Below are 13,999 nucleotides of genomic sequence, written 5' to 3' on the forward strand. Positions count from 1 at the left end.
ACTGCGTCTCTCAGGGTTCTAGAATCACTGCGTCGCTCAGGGTTCTAGAATCACTGCGTCTCTCAGGGTTCTAGAATCACTGCGTCTGTCAGGGTTCTAGAATCACTGCGTCTCTCAGGGTTCTAGAATCACTGCGTCGCTCAGGGTTCTAGAATTACTGCGTCGCTCAGGGTTCTAGAATCACTGCGTCGCTCAGGGTTCTAGAATCACTGCGTCGCTCAGGGTTCTAGAAGGGTAGCTGGACACAATGTACACATCATGTCACTCTGGGGGAATTGGTTAGCTGTGTGTTGATGGTAAACTCATGACTAGGCTTTCTTCATTTGTCTTTTTCCTGCAGTTATTTGCACATAGATTTCATGTTTTTATCCTGTCACTTTGAATAAATTAAGTACTTGCCAGAATACAGAGGCTCCTATAGTGATTAGTGAAGCCTTGAACAAGTTATATCAGTTCATAAATTCAGTACAGTAGTGAACATATACCTTGTAACAAAGTATACAGGAAAATATTCACCATTCATAACATTACTTTTATTCTTGGCAATTTGAACAAATAATAATTTAAGATATGATCACATACTTATTGATCCATAAATGCACATCCTGATTGTTTGACTGAAGGGAACAGGTGCAGGTCTGACTGACGGTCTGACTCAACTGAGATGTTGCTAATGACATTTAGAGATGAGTTCTGTCTCAACTGGACTGGGACAGTTTAAATGGTCTGAGCCGATACCACTCGTACTTCTCTCCATGGATACGAACCACCCATATCTGAGGGGTGTGGAAAGAGCAAGAGGCTGAGATGAGAGAGAGCAGACTGGGGGAGATAGACGGAGCAAGAAGGATGGAACATCAGAGACAAAATGGAACATCGAAAGAAGAGTGCTGCAGGGAGAGAAATGGAGATGGGGGAGGGACAACCAACACCCCATCTTTTCCCTCTCTGTGTCTCTGTCTCTATCTGTCTGTCTCTCTCTCTCTGAATGGCACGTCGCCACACCCCAGCACCAGCTAGGGTGAAATCTGAATCATTTTCAATGATTCAATGATGATGCCACCTACTGGCCCTTGTATTAAATACACTCACGCAAGCTGCATTATTCCTGCATGGGAAACTGCCTGTCATTTTCGGTAAGTCTAAATCTTATTCAAATGCTGTTATGCAAATACCTACAAATAATTTAGTGGATTGGTATTAATTTCACAGCATTAAGTGAAAACTTAAATCAATATAATTAACTACAGCAACAATCATGGACTGTCAATGGGTCAGGGCTCCTGTAGAAACACCATGTGCTCCTGTAGAAACACCATGTGCTCCTGTAGAAACACCATGTGCTCCTGTAGAAACACCATGTGCTCCTGTAGAAACACCATGTGCTCCTGTAGAAACACCTTGTGCTCCTGTCTTCACCTTCCTCCATTGTGTTTCATGTCAGCCGTGCAACATGCAGCTCTGCGCCTGGCTGGGACACTGCTTCAGCTGGATATACAAAGTGTTCATGTGTGGCTGGTATCTAGTGAAAGACCTCTGGTCTCTAGCAGCCTGTCCTGGTTGCACTGGCGGAAGAAGGTCTTCCCGAACTCGTAGGTGCTGATCATGATGGCACAAGCCGGGGCCACCTTTATCAGTCGGGGCAGAAACCCTGAGGTAGGAAACAATTACATTTTTCATATACTTCCATTGCTTCCAATCTTACATAACCAAAACAACTTGATTTGAAATAAAGGGGAACTGTCTCTCAGAGCTATTCGAGCATACCTGCAAACAGGCCGGCAGGTCCGCTTTCTGCCACGATGGTCTTCATCACACTCAGAGTGGAGGAGGCCTTCGCAGACACTGCAGGTACACACCATCATCACAAACACGCACTACTTCACATAGCTACACACATCAAAGCACTTGATTCTATACCCACAATTCATAGCTTGGAGTTCCCCCAACTCCACCTGTCTCCTGGTCTTGACCACATCAAAGGGAAGGGTTGCTATGGAAGCAATCTAAGGACATGACAGATGACATAAGAACTGGTCAAAATATTCCATCTGAATCACACACACACACACGACTCTTCCATTGCTTATTCTTTGGTTAGTGTTGCATCAGTGCCAAGTGCCAAGAATGCTGCCCTCTAGTTGTGAAGGGTGAAAGGCCCTCCTGAGTCAACAGTGTTACTTACAGAGCCAGACAGCGCTCCAGAGATGAAGGTGATGGCGACCGTGGGCTCCTCTGTCTGATAGTGTTCACACAGCCACAGCTTCCCCTTCTCATAGTTGTACCAGTACATCGCTGAGGAGCACAGAAGAGAACTGTGATTGAAGAAGAGAGAGACACGAGAGAGAGAGACAGAGATAGTCTAGTGTCCAGTACCAGAGAAGGGGACGTCTCTCAGCAGCGTGGGTCCCCAGCCCCTCCACAGGAACCTCCAGCCCTCGGCCTTCACCGCGCTGCTGATGCCCTCCTTCAGCTCCCTGTACGACTGCTGCTGGGACTGCAGCCTGGTACGGACCAGCTCCACCGGGCTGATCATGGTGGCAGAGCCCACTGCCTCACAGAGAGGGGAGAGGAAGAGTCAAGGTGCATACCCAGTCAGACAAGGAGGTTTATACCTACGTTATGTGGTGCTCTCTGAACTGAAGCAAATAACATCAGTGTACAGGACACGATAGTGATAACCAGTATTTATACTTTACTAATGCTATACTAACCAGTAGTTATACTATACTAATGCTATAATAACCAGTATTAATACTGTACTAATGGGTGGCTTCACGGTTTTGTCCGTTTTCTAAAGATGGGGCCCAGTGTTTAAAGGCCAGGGGCCCTAGCTCCGGGGGCCCTGGCTCCGGGGGCCCTGGCTCCGGGGGCCCTGGCTCCGGGGGCCCTGGCTCCGGGGGCCCTGGCTCCGGGGGCCCTGGCTCCGGGGGCCCTGGCTCCGGGGGCCCTGGCTCCGGGGGCCCTGGCTCCGGGGGCCCTAGGGGCTCACCTCTGGCGATGGCTCCTGCCAGCAGCGGGGCCTCCTCGCTGTGGGAGCCCATCCGGGCCCTCAGCGCCGCACACAGCTGGTCGTAACACGTGAAGTAGATTACAGTTGCCGGGATCGCCATGACTCTGCAAAAATCAGTTATGATTCAGATCAATGACTCAGTTATGATAAGCACAGATCAATAACCCTTAACTCCTCAAAATGGAATCATTTGCGTACCACTCAAAAATAAAGGGACACAAATCAAATGTTATCATTGACAAATCATAACTTTGCTGAAATTACCACACTTCTGAGAAACTCAGATTCCCAAGTAAGTGAGCAAATGAATGAATAATGACGGCTCTGAAAGTCACATTGATACAGATGAGGAAAAAGTCAAAGTAAATAAACACTAAGCCAATAACACTAATAGACCACTTAAGGGCGAAAAAACCTGACTGTTTTTAAGAGGAATTGGAAAGATAAATGAGTGATGATGATGCATAAACCCCCAACATCAGACTCACAGCGTTGGGGGCAGGCCGCTCCATAAAGACCTGATCCCTTCCCTGCGGACTATCTTGATAAAGGCGTCCTGCAGGAAGAGAACCAGCAGTCAGATACAGCGAGCGACACAGCTGAATATACGCACGGCATGTCTACATGGGGAAGGAGGCAGCTGTGTAAGAGAGGCATGTCTACATGGGGAAGGAGGCAGCTGTGTAAGAGAGGCATGTCTACATGGGGAAGGAGGCAGCTGTGTAAGAGAGGCATGTCTACATGGGGAAGGAGGCAGCTGTGTAAGAGAGGCATGTCTACATGGGGAAGGAGGCAGCTGTGTAAGAGAGGCATGTCTACATGGGGAAGGAGGCAGCTGTGTAAGAGAGGCATGTCTACATGGGAAGGAGGCAGCTGTGTAAGAGAGGCATGTCTACATGGGGAAGGAGGCAGCTGTGTAAGAGGCATGTCTACATGGGGAAGGAGGCAGCTGTGTAAGAGAGGCATGTCTACATGGGGAAGGAGGCAGCTGTGTAAGAGGCATGTCTACATGGGGAAGGAGGCAGCTGTGTAAGAGGCATGTCTACATGGGGAAGGAGGCAGCTGTGTAAGAGGCATGTCTACATGGGGAAGGAGGCAGCTGTGTAAGAGAGGCATGTCTACATGGGGAAGGAGGCAGCTGTGTAAGAGAGGCATGTCTACATGGGGAAGGAGGCAGCTGTGTAAGAGAGGCATGTCTACATGGGGAAGGAGGCAGCTGTGTAAGAGAGGCATGTCTACATGGGGAAGGAGGCAGCTGTGTAAGAGAGGCATGTCTACATGGGAAGGAGGCAGCTGTGTAAGAGAGGCATGTCTACATGGGGAAGGAGGCAGCTGTGTAAGAGGCATGTCTACATGGGGAAGGAGGCAGCTGTGTAAGAGAGGCATGTCTACATGGGGAAGGAGGCAGCTGTGTAAGAGGCATGTCTACATGGGGAAGGAGGCAGCTGTGTAAGAGGCATGTCTACATGGGGAAGGAGGCAGCTGTGTAAGAGAGGCATGTCTACATGGGGAAGGAGGCAGCTGTGTAAGAGGACTTTACCAGGGTTCCGTTGAAGTGTCCTGGAGCCTTGTACCATGGTCTGGAGTTTCCGTTCTCACACACACAGATGTGATCCATGAGGCCATTGCAGTACACAAAGCATTTTCCTGGTGGGATACAAGTGTGTAGAATTGGGATATTAAGTAAACAATTACTTGTAGTTTCTATGCCTCAGTATGTTGGTTCATACACACTTGTGTTCGCCTTCGTACCTTTAGGGAAGGGGGTCTTCTGAGCTTGGAGTCTGATCTTCACAACATCCAAAGGTGTGACTGCAATCACACAACCAAGCTTATTATTAGCCGTTTTTTATAGATTCAAATCATAGATATATGGAGTTATATGTTTTTATCCCAGAGGGGAAATTAAATGCTTCTAAGAAGCTCTATGCACAGTTCAGACTGCTGGCGTGTGGCAGTACTCCGCAGACAAGAGTACATGTAACCTGTGACTGACTGGGACGGAGCTCGTGTTTACCGATCAGGGATGTCAGGATAGCCCCTGAGCAGGACGCGATCATCTGCTGAAGAGGGGTGATGCCGTTGCTCGCCCCCGGCGAAGAACTCTGACCGCTCATAACTGCTTGAAACTATGCAAATTCTTGTTACAAAAAAAAAATCTATACAACATAATGAAGCTGGTATTAGACACCATAATAAACTACAGTGCATCAAGGCTAAAGTGTATGTGTGTAGTCTGGCAGTAACACTTACCTCTAAAACGTATATAACAGCAGCAGGAATGAATTCAGCATTGGATGCAAACAGTTCATTTGACTTTCATCTTCAGCGGGCTAGATATCTTCAGCTGGCTAGCTAGATAGCTAGGAGTTTGGAGTTATGGACGCTTCTGGATGTTCGTCTAAGCTATTTGCAAACTGACAGCGCCTGAATCAGTTACAAATCAACTTTATAAAAGTCATAATCTAATTCTTTAAGTCAGTAGGTCGTATCTTTCGTGGAGCTCGGAATCACGTGTGCAAATTTTCATAACACATGCTGATGATCGCTGAATGATTTACACAACGTAACATTTGTATATATTTTTTTACATTGACAGAAGCACATTTTGACTCCTGTTCATTTTATGACATTTCAAGACTAAAAAAATGCATTGAACAGTACATAATACACACATATTGTATATATATTGTATTTCAAAACGTGTGTTTTGTATACGCATATTTTCCAATTTAGAAATCAAGAATTAGTCGAAACTGTGCGTTCAAACGCAAGTTAGCTCACAGTAAGAAGACATTCCTTGGGTTGCCAGGTTTATTTTAAAATACTCGCACTGGTGGTTTGATTTTTTTTGGCGTTGAATTTTTACGCGTGGGATTAGTAATTTTGTAAATTCCTACTAAATATATAAGAACGTGATAAATCATAGAATGTACTTCAGTGAGTATTGACAAAAAAATAACTAAAAACCATTGACCGATGGTAACACGCTCGTACGGGGGTTATTTATTTGTCTGGCAATCCTGCCCTTTGCCCACCGACTGTTGAAGCGGGAAACAAGAACCAAACAAAAGTTAACTAGTTAGCTCAGAGACCAAGTTCAAAACGTTAACTAGCCAGATAGCTAGCATCGTATCCAAACCGATAATGGGAAATAACCGGCGGAAACTACTATAAAAGTCATGCAAGTATATCTTTGTGGAAGTTGGTTGGCTCGCACGAGTTAGCCAGCAACAACGAACAGAACAAGCTGCTCATTAGGAACATCTATGCTAGCGAGCTGAGCAGTTTCGACTTCCTGCCCAGGTAATGTCAACATTTAAAACACATATTTCCGTCTGCCGAGGAAGGCTGTATTACTCATAGTAGCTCATGTTTCACCAATGATGTATTGTACAGTAGTACAAATATTGTATCTTATTTGAATTTTTAGGTGAAGTTTGTAAACAACCGAAAAATAACGTATCTTTTTCACGTCATCTCACAGCATTCCGCGAGAGACTGACGGTGTTCGCATATGAAGTTGAATAACATGAAATCCAGACGAATTCATCATAAGTCATCAAAGCCCAGTTTGAAAGGTATTAAACTTTATTATTTTCTTCATCAGATCATGCAACTGGCTGTTTGAACCTTATTAATCGTTATTATTTGTCTTTGTAGAAAGTAGAATTATACTGTAAATGTAATACCAAGCTCTGTGGTACTTTGTGTGTCCTGATGTATATCCTATCATTCCCAATCTAGATCCTAAGATAGTTGACAGTGGGCACACATCAGCAACAAAGAGCCTGATCAAACAGGCTGATGGAATCCGCTCAGTCGCCAGTAAGCCTTTCATAGGGAAAGTGTTTTACCTTGATTTACCATCAAACAAACGGACAGAGACGCTGGAAAATGACATCACAAAGCTAGGAGGGGTAAGTAAACACACATACAAAATATATATTTTAAATGCATCTCCTAAACCATGTATTCTTACTGTGTCTTGGTGTTCCCTTTCAGACCATTGAGAAGTTCTTCAGTAAGGAGATCAAGTACCTGGTTTCCAATAAGAAGGAGGCCAGATATGTGCAGTACCTGAGCCAGGACTCTCCTGTCCCCAGTCCCGACTCTGGACACAGCTCTCCCCACCCTCACCCTGGGCCCTGCAGACACAGCTCTCCCCACCCTCACCCTGGGCCCTGCAGACACAGCTCTCCCCACCCTCACCCTGGGCCCTGCAGACACACCTCTCCCCACCCTCACCCTGGGCCCTGCAGACACACCTCTCCCCACCCTCACCCTGGGCCCTGCAGCGTCAGAGGCAGCTCCCAGGGCCCAAACGATACAGTGAGTTTAAGGGCTGAATGTCTGCGCTTGTCTGTTTTCTGCCCACCGACAGAAATTACATTCTGATGAGTGTATTAACAGTTTGCCTCTGGACTGATTTTCACTCTGTTTCTTGCTCTCTCCTTTGCCCCCCCCCCCTCTGTTTCAGGTGGTCCAGAGCAGAGGGAAGTCTTTAGTGGACAGGGTGGTTAAAGAGCAGGTCTGGATCTCATCTGTGCTAATTAGTTTGCCAAGCTACTTCACACAGACATGTTATAATAACATTGTTTTAACAGAACAGACCATCAGTATGCAGTTTGGATTTCACTTAAGGGGTGACATCTTTGTTTTGATGTTCTGTTTGTATTTAGGAAAGGTTACAAGTCAACAAGACCCTGTCTAAAGCACTAGAGTGGGGGGTGAAAATCCTCTACATTGATGGTATCTTCTATCCCTATATTTATATATATATTTTTAATTTTTACTGGAATGAATGCTGATTATTCTAAATCCATGTTGTTGCTTCCAGATATAACAGCGTATGTTGAAAAGAAGAAGAAGAATGTCAGCCCACAGCAGACTGCTGCTGCTGCCTGCAAGAAAACTGTGAGTTGTGTTTCCTACATTTTGATAACCCCAGAATGGGACAGAAATAAGGTAACTATATCACACTGGTATCTGCTCACTGTTCATTCCTTTACAGACCAAACCAGACACAGGAAGACCCGGCTTTCCCCAATACAAGGGTAAACAATCTACTTCCTCAGAGGGAAGTGGCCTTTAGACAACGGATATCGAGCTCAAATTGTGCATCTCGGGTGTGGTTATGGTGAAGTCTGGTTTCGCTGTGAGCCGGGGTAGATGTCCTTGTTTAGTTTATTGATCCAGGCTGTTTCACTGCCCCACTGTGGGAAATGTGAGTGGTGGGAAACAGTACGTGCTCTGCTTCTAACGTCCGGTTTGTTTTCCTCAGCGGGGAGGATTAAGAAGCCCTTCCTTAAGATGGAGGACTCAAGCAGGTGAGTCTACGATGACAAGATGACCCCTAAAAATCACAACAATTGTTTACATTTGATTGTCTGAATAAGTTCACACTATATGTTCACTTGTTGGTTTTCCCCAGACATTACCGGCCGATTTACCTGGCCATGCCCAACATGCCAGAGTTCAACCTCACATCAGCATCCCCCTGTAGTCCCTTCCTGCTGGAGGACAAGGAGCACGGCAGGACACCTAGAGAGCACAGGTATGTTCCCAGACTAGAGAGCACAGGTATGTTCCCAGACTAGAGAGCACAGGTATGTTCCCAGACTAGAGAGCACAGGTATGTTCCCAGACTAGAGAGCACAGGTATGTTCCCAGACTAGAGAGCACAGGTATGTTCCCAGACTAGAGAGCACAGGTATGTTCCCAGACTAGAGAGCACAGGTATGTTCCCAGACTAGAGAGCACAGGTATGTTCCCAGACTAGAGAGCACAGGTATGTTCCCAGACTAGAGAGCACAGGTATGTTCCCAGACTAGAGAGCACAGGTATGTTGATGTTCCCAGACCACTGAAGCCCTCCGTGTCCTCCTGCCTCGCACTTTCCTCCTGCCTCGCGCGTTCCTCCTGCCTCGCGCGTTCCTCCTGCCTCGTGTGGATTCCCGTATTCTCATCTCCTTTATGATGCACATCTGATAATGGCTTGTGAGAGTAGCAATAGGAGAGAAGTTCTCCAATTGCTGCTCTGCAGTGTGACGTGAACTCTGACCTTTTATTGATTGACCTATGGGGGTCCTCAGGGCCAGAGGGGCACGGACCTCAGCCAGTGAGGAGAGAGGGCGGATCAGACCCAGGAAGAACAGGAAACGAGGGGGCTACTGCGAGTGCTGTGTCCTTAAATACGACAACATCAAAACTGTAAGTCCAATACTCTCTGAGTGAAAACCATTACAGTTACTGTAGCCGAGATGCACTAAGAAGAGATGCACTTTAAATGTCGACAGCATTTTTTTTTATGGTGAGTCACAATCCAGCTATTGCAAGCATGTATAATCACCTTCACATGTACAGAAAATGTTGTAACAATGTAGCTACTGATGAGTGCATGTTGACCCAGAGGAGCCCTGTCTGAACCTGCAGCACCTGCAGGGTGAGCTCCACCAGACGTTCGCTCAGAGTGACCAGTACCTGCTTGTGGACAGGCTGGTGTCGACCCTGCCGTTCAGCTTCCTCCACATCCCACCACCCAGCAGGCGGTGCGTGCTCTCTAAGTCCTGCTGCCTCTGTCTGCTGCCTCTGTCTGCTGCCTCTGTCTGCTGCCTCTGTCTGCTGCCTCTGTCTGCTGCCTCTGTCTGCTGCCTCTGTCTGCTGCCTCTGTCTGCTGCCTCTGTCTGCTGCCTCTGTCTGCTGCCTGTCCGGTTTGCTGTCTGTCCGGTTTGCTGTCTGTCTTTACATTCCTGATGTGTGTGTTGTCGTTTCCTTCAGGCCCAGGTGCAGCATCAGCTCCACACTGTGTGCTCCTGGCTTGTGTGTGAAGGAGGAGGAGGAGGGGGTGGATGCCTCAGGGACGGGGAGAGACCAGACTTCGCTCTGGCCTTCCACAGCGGAGCCCCAGGCCGGGGCAGGACCCCAAGCCGGGGCAGGACCCCAAGCCGGGGCAGGACCCCAGGCAGGGCCCCAGTCCGGGGCAGGACCCCAGTCCGGGGCAGGACCCCAGTCCGGGGCAGGGCCCCAGTCCGGGGCAGGACTCCAGGCAGGGCCCCAGTCCGGGGCAGGGCTCCAGGCACACCCAGCAGAACACTGCAGTGTCTCCCCCCCCCTCGGACACGCAGCTGAGGAGAGGAGGGGCTCGGACCCTCAGCCTCACACCAGATCCCTCCCCTGCAAACGACCATTCCGGCAGGGCTCCCTCCACACAAGCCCTCCCCCCCTCCCCCCAGGGACCAGCCCTGCGCTCTCATCCACCGCTGGAGCAGTAAAAGAAACCATTAGTGTCCATCCTTCTTCCAGTGAGCCACTGCCCCCTGGTGGCCTGGAGGGCGAGAGTGCCTGCATGGAGAACAACAGACCTGTTAGCTGTCATTGTGGTGCGGATTTCAAGCGGGGTGTTTCCACCGGAAACCTGGTGGTTCCTTCCTCACAGCTCTACGTGTTCATGTCACGACTACAGGAGGAGGAGTTCCCACCTGCGCTGAGCGTGGCAGAGAGAGAGGCCCCTCCAGGGAGAGGGGAGCGGGCTGTTCCTCAGTGCAGGAACAGCAGCCCCTCCCCTGAAAGGAAGCTACAGAGGAAGGTCCGGGACTTTAAGCGGAAGAGACGGAAAGTGGCCGCTCAGGCCAGCTCTCCGGGCTGTGAGGAACCAGAGGAGCTCTCCAAGAGCAGCTCCCTCCTGAGCATCTGGCAGCTGTTCCAGTCCAGCGAGGACATGGACTGGGAGTTCCAGGGCTTCCCGGGGTGAGGAGAGGCAGAGCTGGCCTGTTCCACTATCACACTTGAGAACTGATGCTGAACAGGTTTTTCAATCTGACTTTTAGTCATGTTATGGTGGCCAAGCCCAGACCTGCTCAGCCACTTACCCAGAATGCACTGTGATTTATTAAAGTAAATGTGTTTTTTATGTGGGGGGGGTGTATTCACAACAATGTTGAGTGTTATAGAGTTTAACATGCCCAGCTTCACCTGGACTGAAGATGCTGTTAGACCTGTTAACAGCCTAACCGTGTTGCTGATGGGACACCACTGCTGTATGCATTTGACTTTGAAATGAACTGGAGCCTATTGGTCACCCTGTGGTACAATATGTGGCATCATACAGGAAGTATGTGCAGTCTTAAATAATTGATACAAGATTGTATTTAGTGTTTATAATACAGATTGAAGAATAGAATGCTATGAATAAGTGTTTCTTAAATGATTGGGACGATCTGAAAGGCCTGTGTGGGGCTGTCAGACAGGACTACGTGGGAAGGTTCTGAATGTGCCAAACTCAATCTCACAACCTCATAATATAGACAAAATAACTTTCTCAATCTCAATATGGATCGAATTACCCCTAAAGCATAACTGAAGGAAAAGAGCATTAGCTTGATGGGTTTTTAGCTTGATGTTTGCCTGCAGGTAGTGCATTAGCACAAGGCCTTGCTCCCATCGCTGCTCTGGAGGTTTGGGTTGTCGGAGGCAGGAGGGAGGCAGGTTCTAAAGCTGGGGGCAGGAGGGAGGCAGGGTCTAAAGCTGGGGGCAGGAGGGAGGCAGGTTCTAAAGCTGGGGGCTGGAGGGAGGCAGGTTCTAAAGCTGGGGGCAGGAGGGAGGCAGGTTCTAAAGCAGGGGGCAGGAGGGAGGCAGGGTCTAAAGCTGGGGGCAGGAGGGAGGCAGGTTCTAAAGCTGGGGGCATGAGGGAGGCAGGTTCTAAAGCTGGGGGCAGGAGGGAGGCAGGGTCTAAAGCTTGGGGCAGGAGGGAGGCAGGGTCTAAAGCTGGGGGCATGAGGGAGGCAGGGTCTAAAGCTGGGGGCAGGAGGGAGGCAGGGTCTAAAGCTGGGGGCAGGAGGGAGGCAGGGTCTAAAGCTGGGGGCAGGAGGGAGGCAGGTTCTAAAGCTGGGGGCAGGAGGGAGGCAGGGTCTAAAGCTTGGGGCAGGTTCTAAAGCTGTCCAAAGTGATGACAACGGTTAGTGGAATGCAAACTGCAGCCTGGTACCGTCAGAGAAGAGCCACTGAACTTCTCATCACAAATCTCACACCTCAACTGCCATGTGTCTACATATGCTGTATCAGACAATTACGTTAATTACATACCTGATGTGTGACTAAGTAATAATATGTATCTATATATGTGTATTATAAATATATAGATGTATAGATGTGTGAAAAGAGCAAGCCACACGTGCACACTCATCCCGAAGATGCTCAGACAGTCGAACCTTCTTTGTTTAGTGGCGAGTTGACATTGGTCCAGGGACTTTCTCAAGTAACAAAGCATAAAAATGTAGGTTTTTCTTACGTAGACCCAGAGCCGGCCCCATAAAGGCTTGGGCCGGCCCTGCATAGACCCAGAGCCGGCCCCATAAAGGCTTGGGCCGGCCCTGCATAGACCCAGAGCCGGCCCCATAAAGGCTTGGGCCGGCCCTGCGTAGACCCAGCTCTATCCTCGGCTGAGGAACATCCATTAGCCTACAGTTCCCGGCATCCCACCTCACGCTCTTATATTTATGCATGAAGCGCTTCTGCAGTGATCCTCTGGATATTGATGTGTTTTAAGGAGGTGCCCCCCCCACTCCTCCCCTACCTCCATCCTCTCTCCTCCCACTCCGCTGTGTGTTCCGTAGGGGCTCAGCGCGCTCAGATGCGCTCAACGTTCAGCGCGAGAGACACTAGAAAACCCTGATGGCCACCAGCGCGAGGGACTGCGCTAACCAGACGACTAGCGCGCGCTCCCATCGCAGCCTCTGCTCGAATGTGAAGCTCCTCTAGCGAAGACAGAATCAGCTTTTGGAATAGCGCATTGTTTTTATTTTGCTGTCCATTCAACACCAGAGTAGGTGATGATGCATCTGCGATGGTTGGCTTCGCTTTTATGCGTCTCTGGACTGATACACGGCGTTGTCTCCACCAATCCTCATCGAAACGGTAATAGAGACTGAACTGTCGCATTATATTGAAATATGGGCAAGCTGTTTTGCTATCACTGACAACCTGTGTTATGTTAATGCCTTAACGGAGCCCCGACGTAAACAGGCTCTAAAATAGGTTATGCATGTTTCGTATGATAGCCTACATTCACTTTATTTTTATTTTTTTAATAAATAAAGGTGATAATAAGATATGGGACGTATAAGGTTTTCATTGTGTGTTTCATTGCTATTTTCTGCGAGGTGGAAAATATCGCGGTCATAAATCGGTGTTTTCCTCTCTGTGCAGGAGACGCCTTGTCGAACGCGAAGGCTCTTCGTGATGCGAGCAGGTTCGTCGGGAAGGAGGACACGGTGCCGCTGCGCCTGCTCTACAGCATGCACAACCACAGCCAAGTCATGCACGATGTCCTCAACACGAGACTGAAAGCCAGTTCCGGCTCGATACAGGTACATGACGGCTTTGTTGTTGTGGTCATTATGATGGCGGCACCCCGCAATGTGCAGATGGGGGTGAGAAGGATCCCTCCTATACCGGTTGCCATTGGAGACGTCCCGTTATTCTGATCTTGTTTATGTTTTTGTTGATTCATCTTCGTCAGCTCTAATATTTATGAATTAGCGAGACGGTTTTTGGTCGTTTCCATTGACGGTTAGGCCCATACAAAAACTGAAATTATATTTTCCATAATCGTGGCAGACGTGGACCATCCCCTTGTGGCGGATGTCAGTCAGTAGCCCATGTACATCCAAACAAAGACCTGCCAGCCAGGTTTCTTTATGAAACAAAGCAGAGAAATGTATGTTAGGTTATGAAGGATCCCTCCTACACAGGCACCCCCAGCCTCTAAAGCAGGTCAAGCATGTGTATTTATATATCACCTCAAACTGCACACAGGACACATACAGTAGTCTATAGTTGTGGTTAAAAACAGAGATATTTACAGATATTAGGCAACTGAAGAAATCTCTCTTAAAGGCTCTGGGCCTGCAAGCATGGCCTTTCTGTTGTTGTATATGAGGTGTTCCAGTAGCTTCACCTGCATCCCTCACACTCCAGTAAAAGCCTG

General features: G+C 48.5%; 3 protein-coding genes across 5 annotated transcripts in view; 2 read left to right on the forward strand and 1 right to left on the reverse strand.

Moving 5' to 3' along the window:
- Nucleotides 1–519: 519 nt before the first annotated feature.
- On the reverse strand, nt 520–5,508 carry slc25a40 (solute carrier family 25 member 40). 3 transcript variants are annotated; one of them, XM_067237922.1, is made up of 11 exons: nt 5,267–5,508; nt 5,031–5,142; nt 4,766–4,825; nt 4,554–4,660; nt 3,502–3,569; nt 2,993–3,117; nt 2,377–2,550; nt 2,186–2,295; nt 1,925–2,006; nt 1,768–1,845; nt 520–1,651 (listed from the first exon to the last, which is right to left on the reverse strand). In XM_067237922.1, the coding sequence occupies exons 2-11, from the start codon at nt 5,128–5,130 to the stop codon at nt 1,506–1,508; spliced, it is 1,050 nt and encodes a 349-aa protein (XP_067094023.1). In that variant the 5' UTR covers nt 5,131–5,142; nt 5,267–5,508; the 3' UTR covers nt 520–1,505. The 3 variants fall into 3 exon arrangements, with proteins under 3 accessions (XP_067094023.1, XP_067094021.1, XP_067094022.1); XM_067237920.1 differs by having other exon boundaries at nt 5,031–5,153; XM_067237921.1 differs by having other exon boundaries at nt 5,031–5,172.
- A 1,312-nt stretch (nt 5,509–6,820) lies between these two features.
- Nucleotides 6,821–11,181, forward strand: dbf4 (DBF4-CDC7 kinase regulatory subunit). The gene is made up of 12 exons (XM_067237308.1): nt 6,821–6,841; nt 7,019–7,158; nt 7,276–7,345; nt 7,494–7,544; nt 7,696–7,765; nt 7,854–7,930; nt 8,028–8,070; nt 8,298–8,343; nt 8,448–8,570; nt 9,108–9,225; nt 9,448–9,563; nt 9,793–11,181. Exons 1-12 carry the CDS (start codon nt 6,821–6,823, stop codon nt 10,763–10,765), a joined length of 1,848 nt encoding a protein of 615 aa, XP_067093409.1. The 3' UTR covers nt 10,766–11,181.
- Nucleotides 11,182–12,828: 1,647 nt separating this feature from the next.
- The window catches only part of adam22 (ADAM metallopeptidase domain 22), a 39,279-nt gene continuing 38,108 nt past the window's right edge, over nt 12,829–13,999 (forward strand). Inside the window, exons 1-2 of the mRNA XM_067237309.1 lie at nt 12,829–12,927; nt 13,219–13,379. Coding sequence (XP_067093410.1) covers nt 12,843–12,927; nt 13,219–13,379 — 246 coding nt within the window. The 5' untranslated portion in view covers nt 12,829–12,842. The remainder of the gene's footprint in view (nt 12,928–13,218; nt 13,380–13,999) is intronic.

This window comes from Osmerus mordax, chromosome 6 (genome assembly GCF_038355195.1).
Source record: "Osmerus mordax isolate fOsmMor3 chromosome 6, fOsmMor3.pri, whole genome shotgun sequence".
In the NCBI taxonomy this organism is placed as follows: domain Eukaryota; kingdom Metazoa; phylum Chordata; class Actinopteri; order Osmeriformes; family Osmeridae; genus Osmerus; species Osmerus mordax.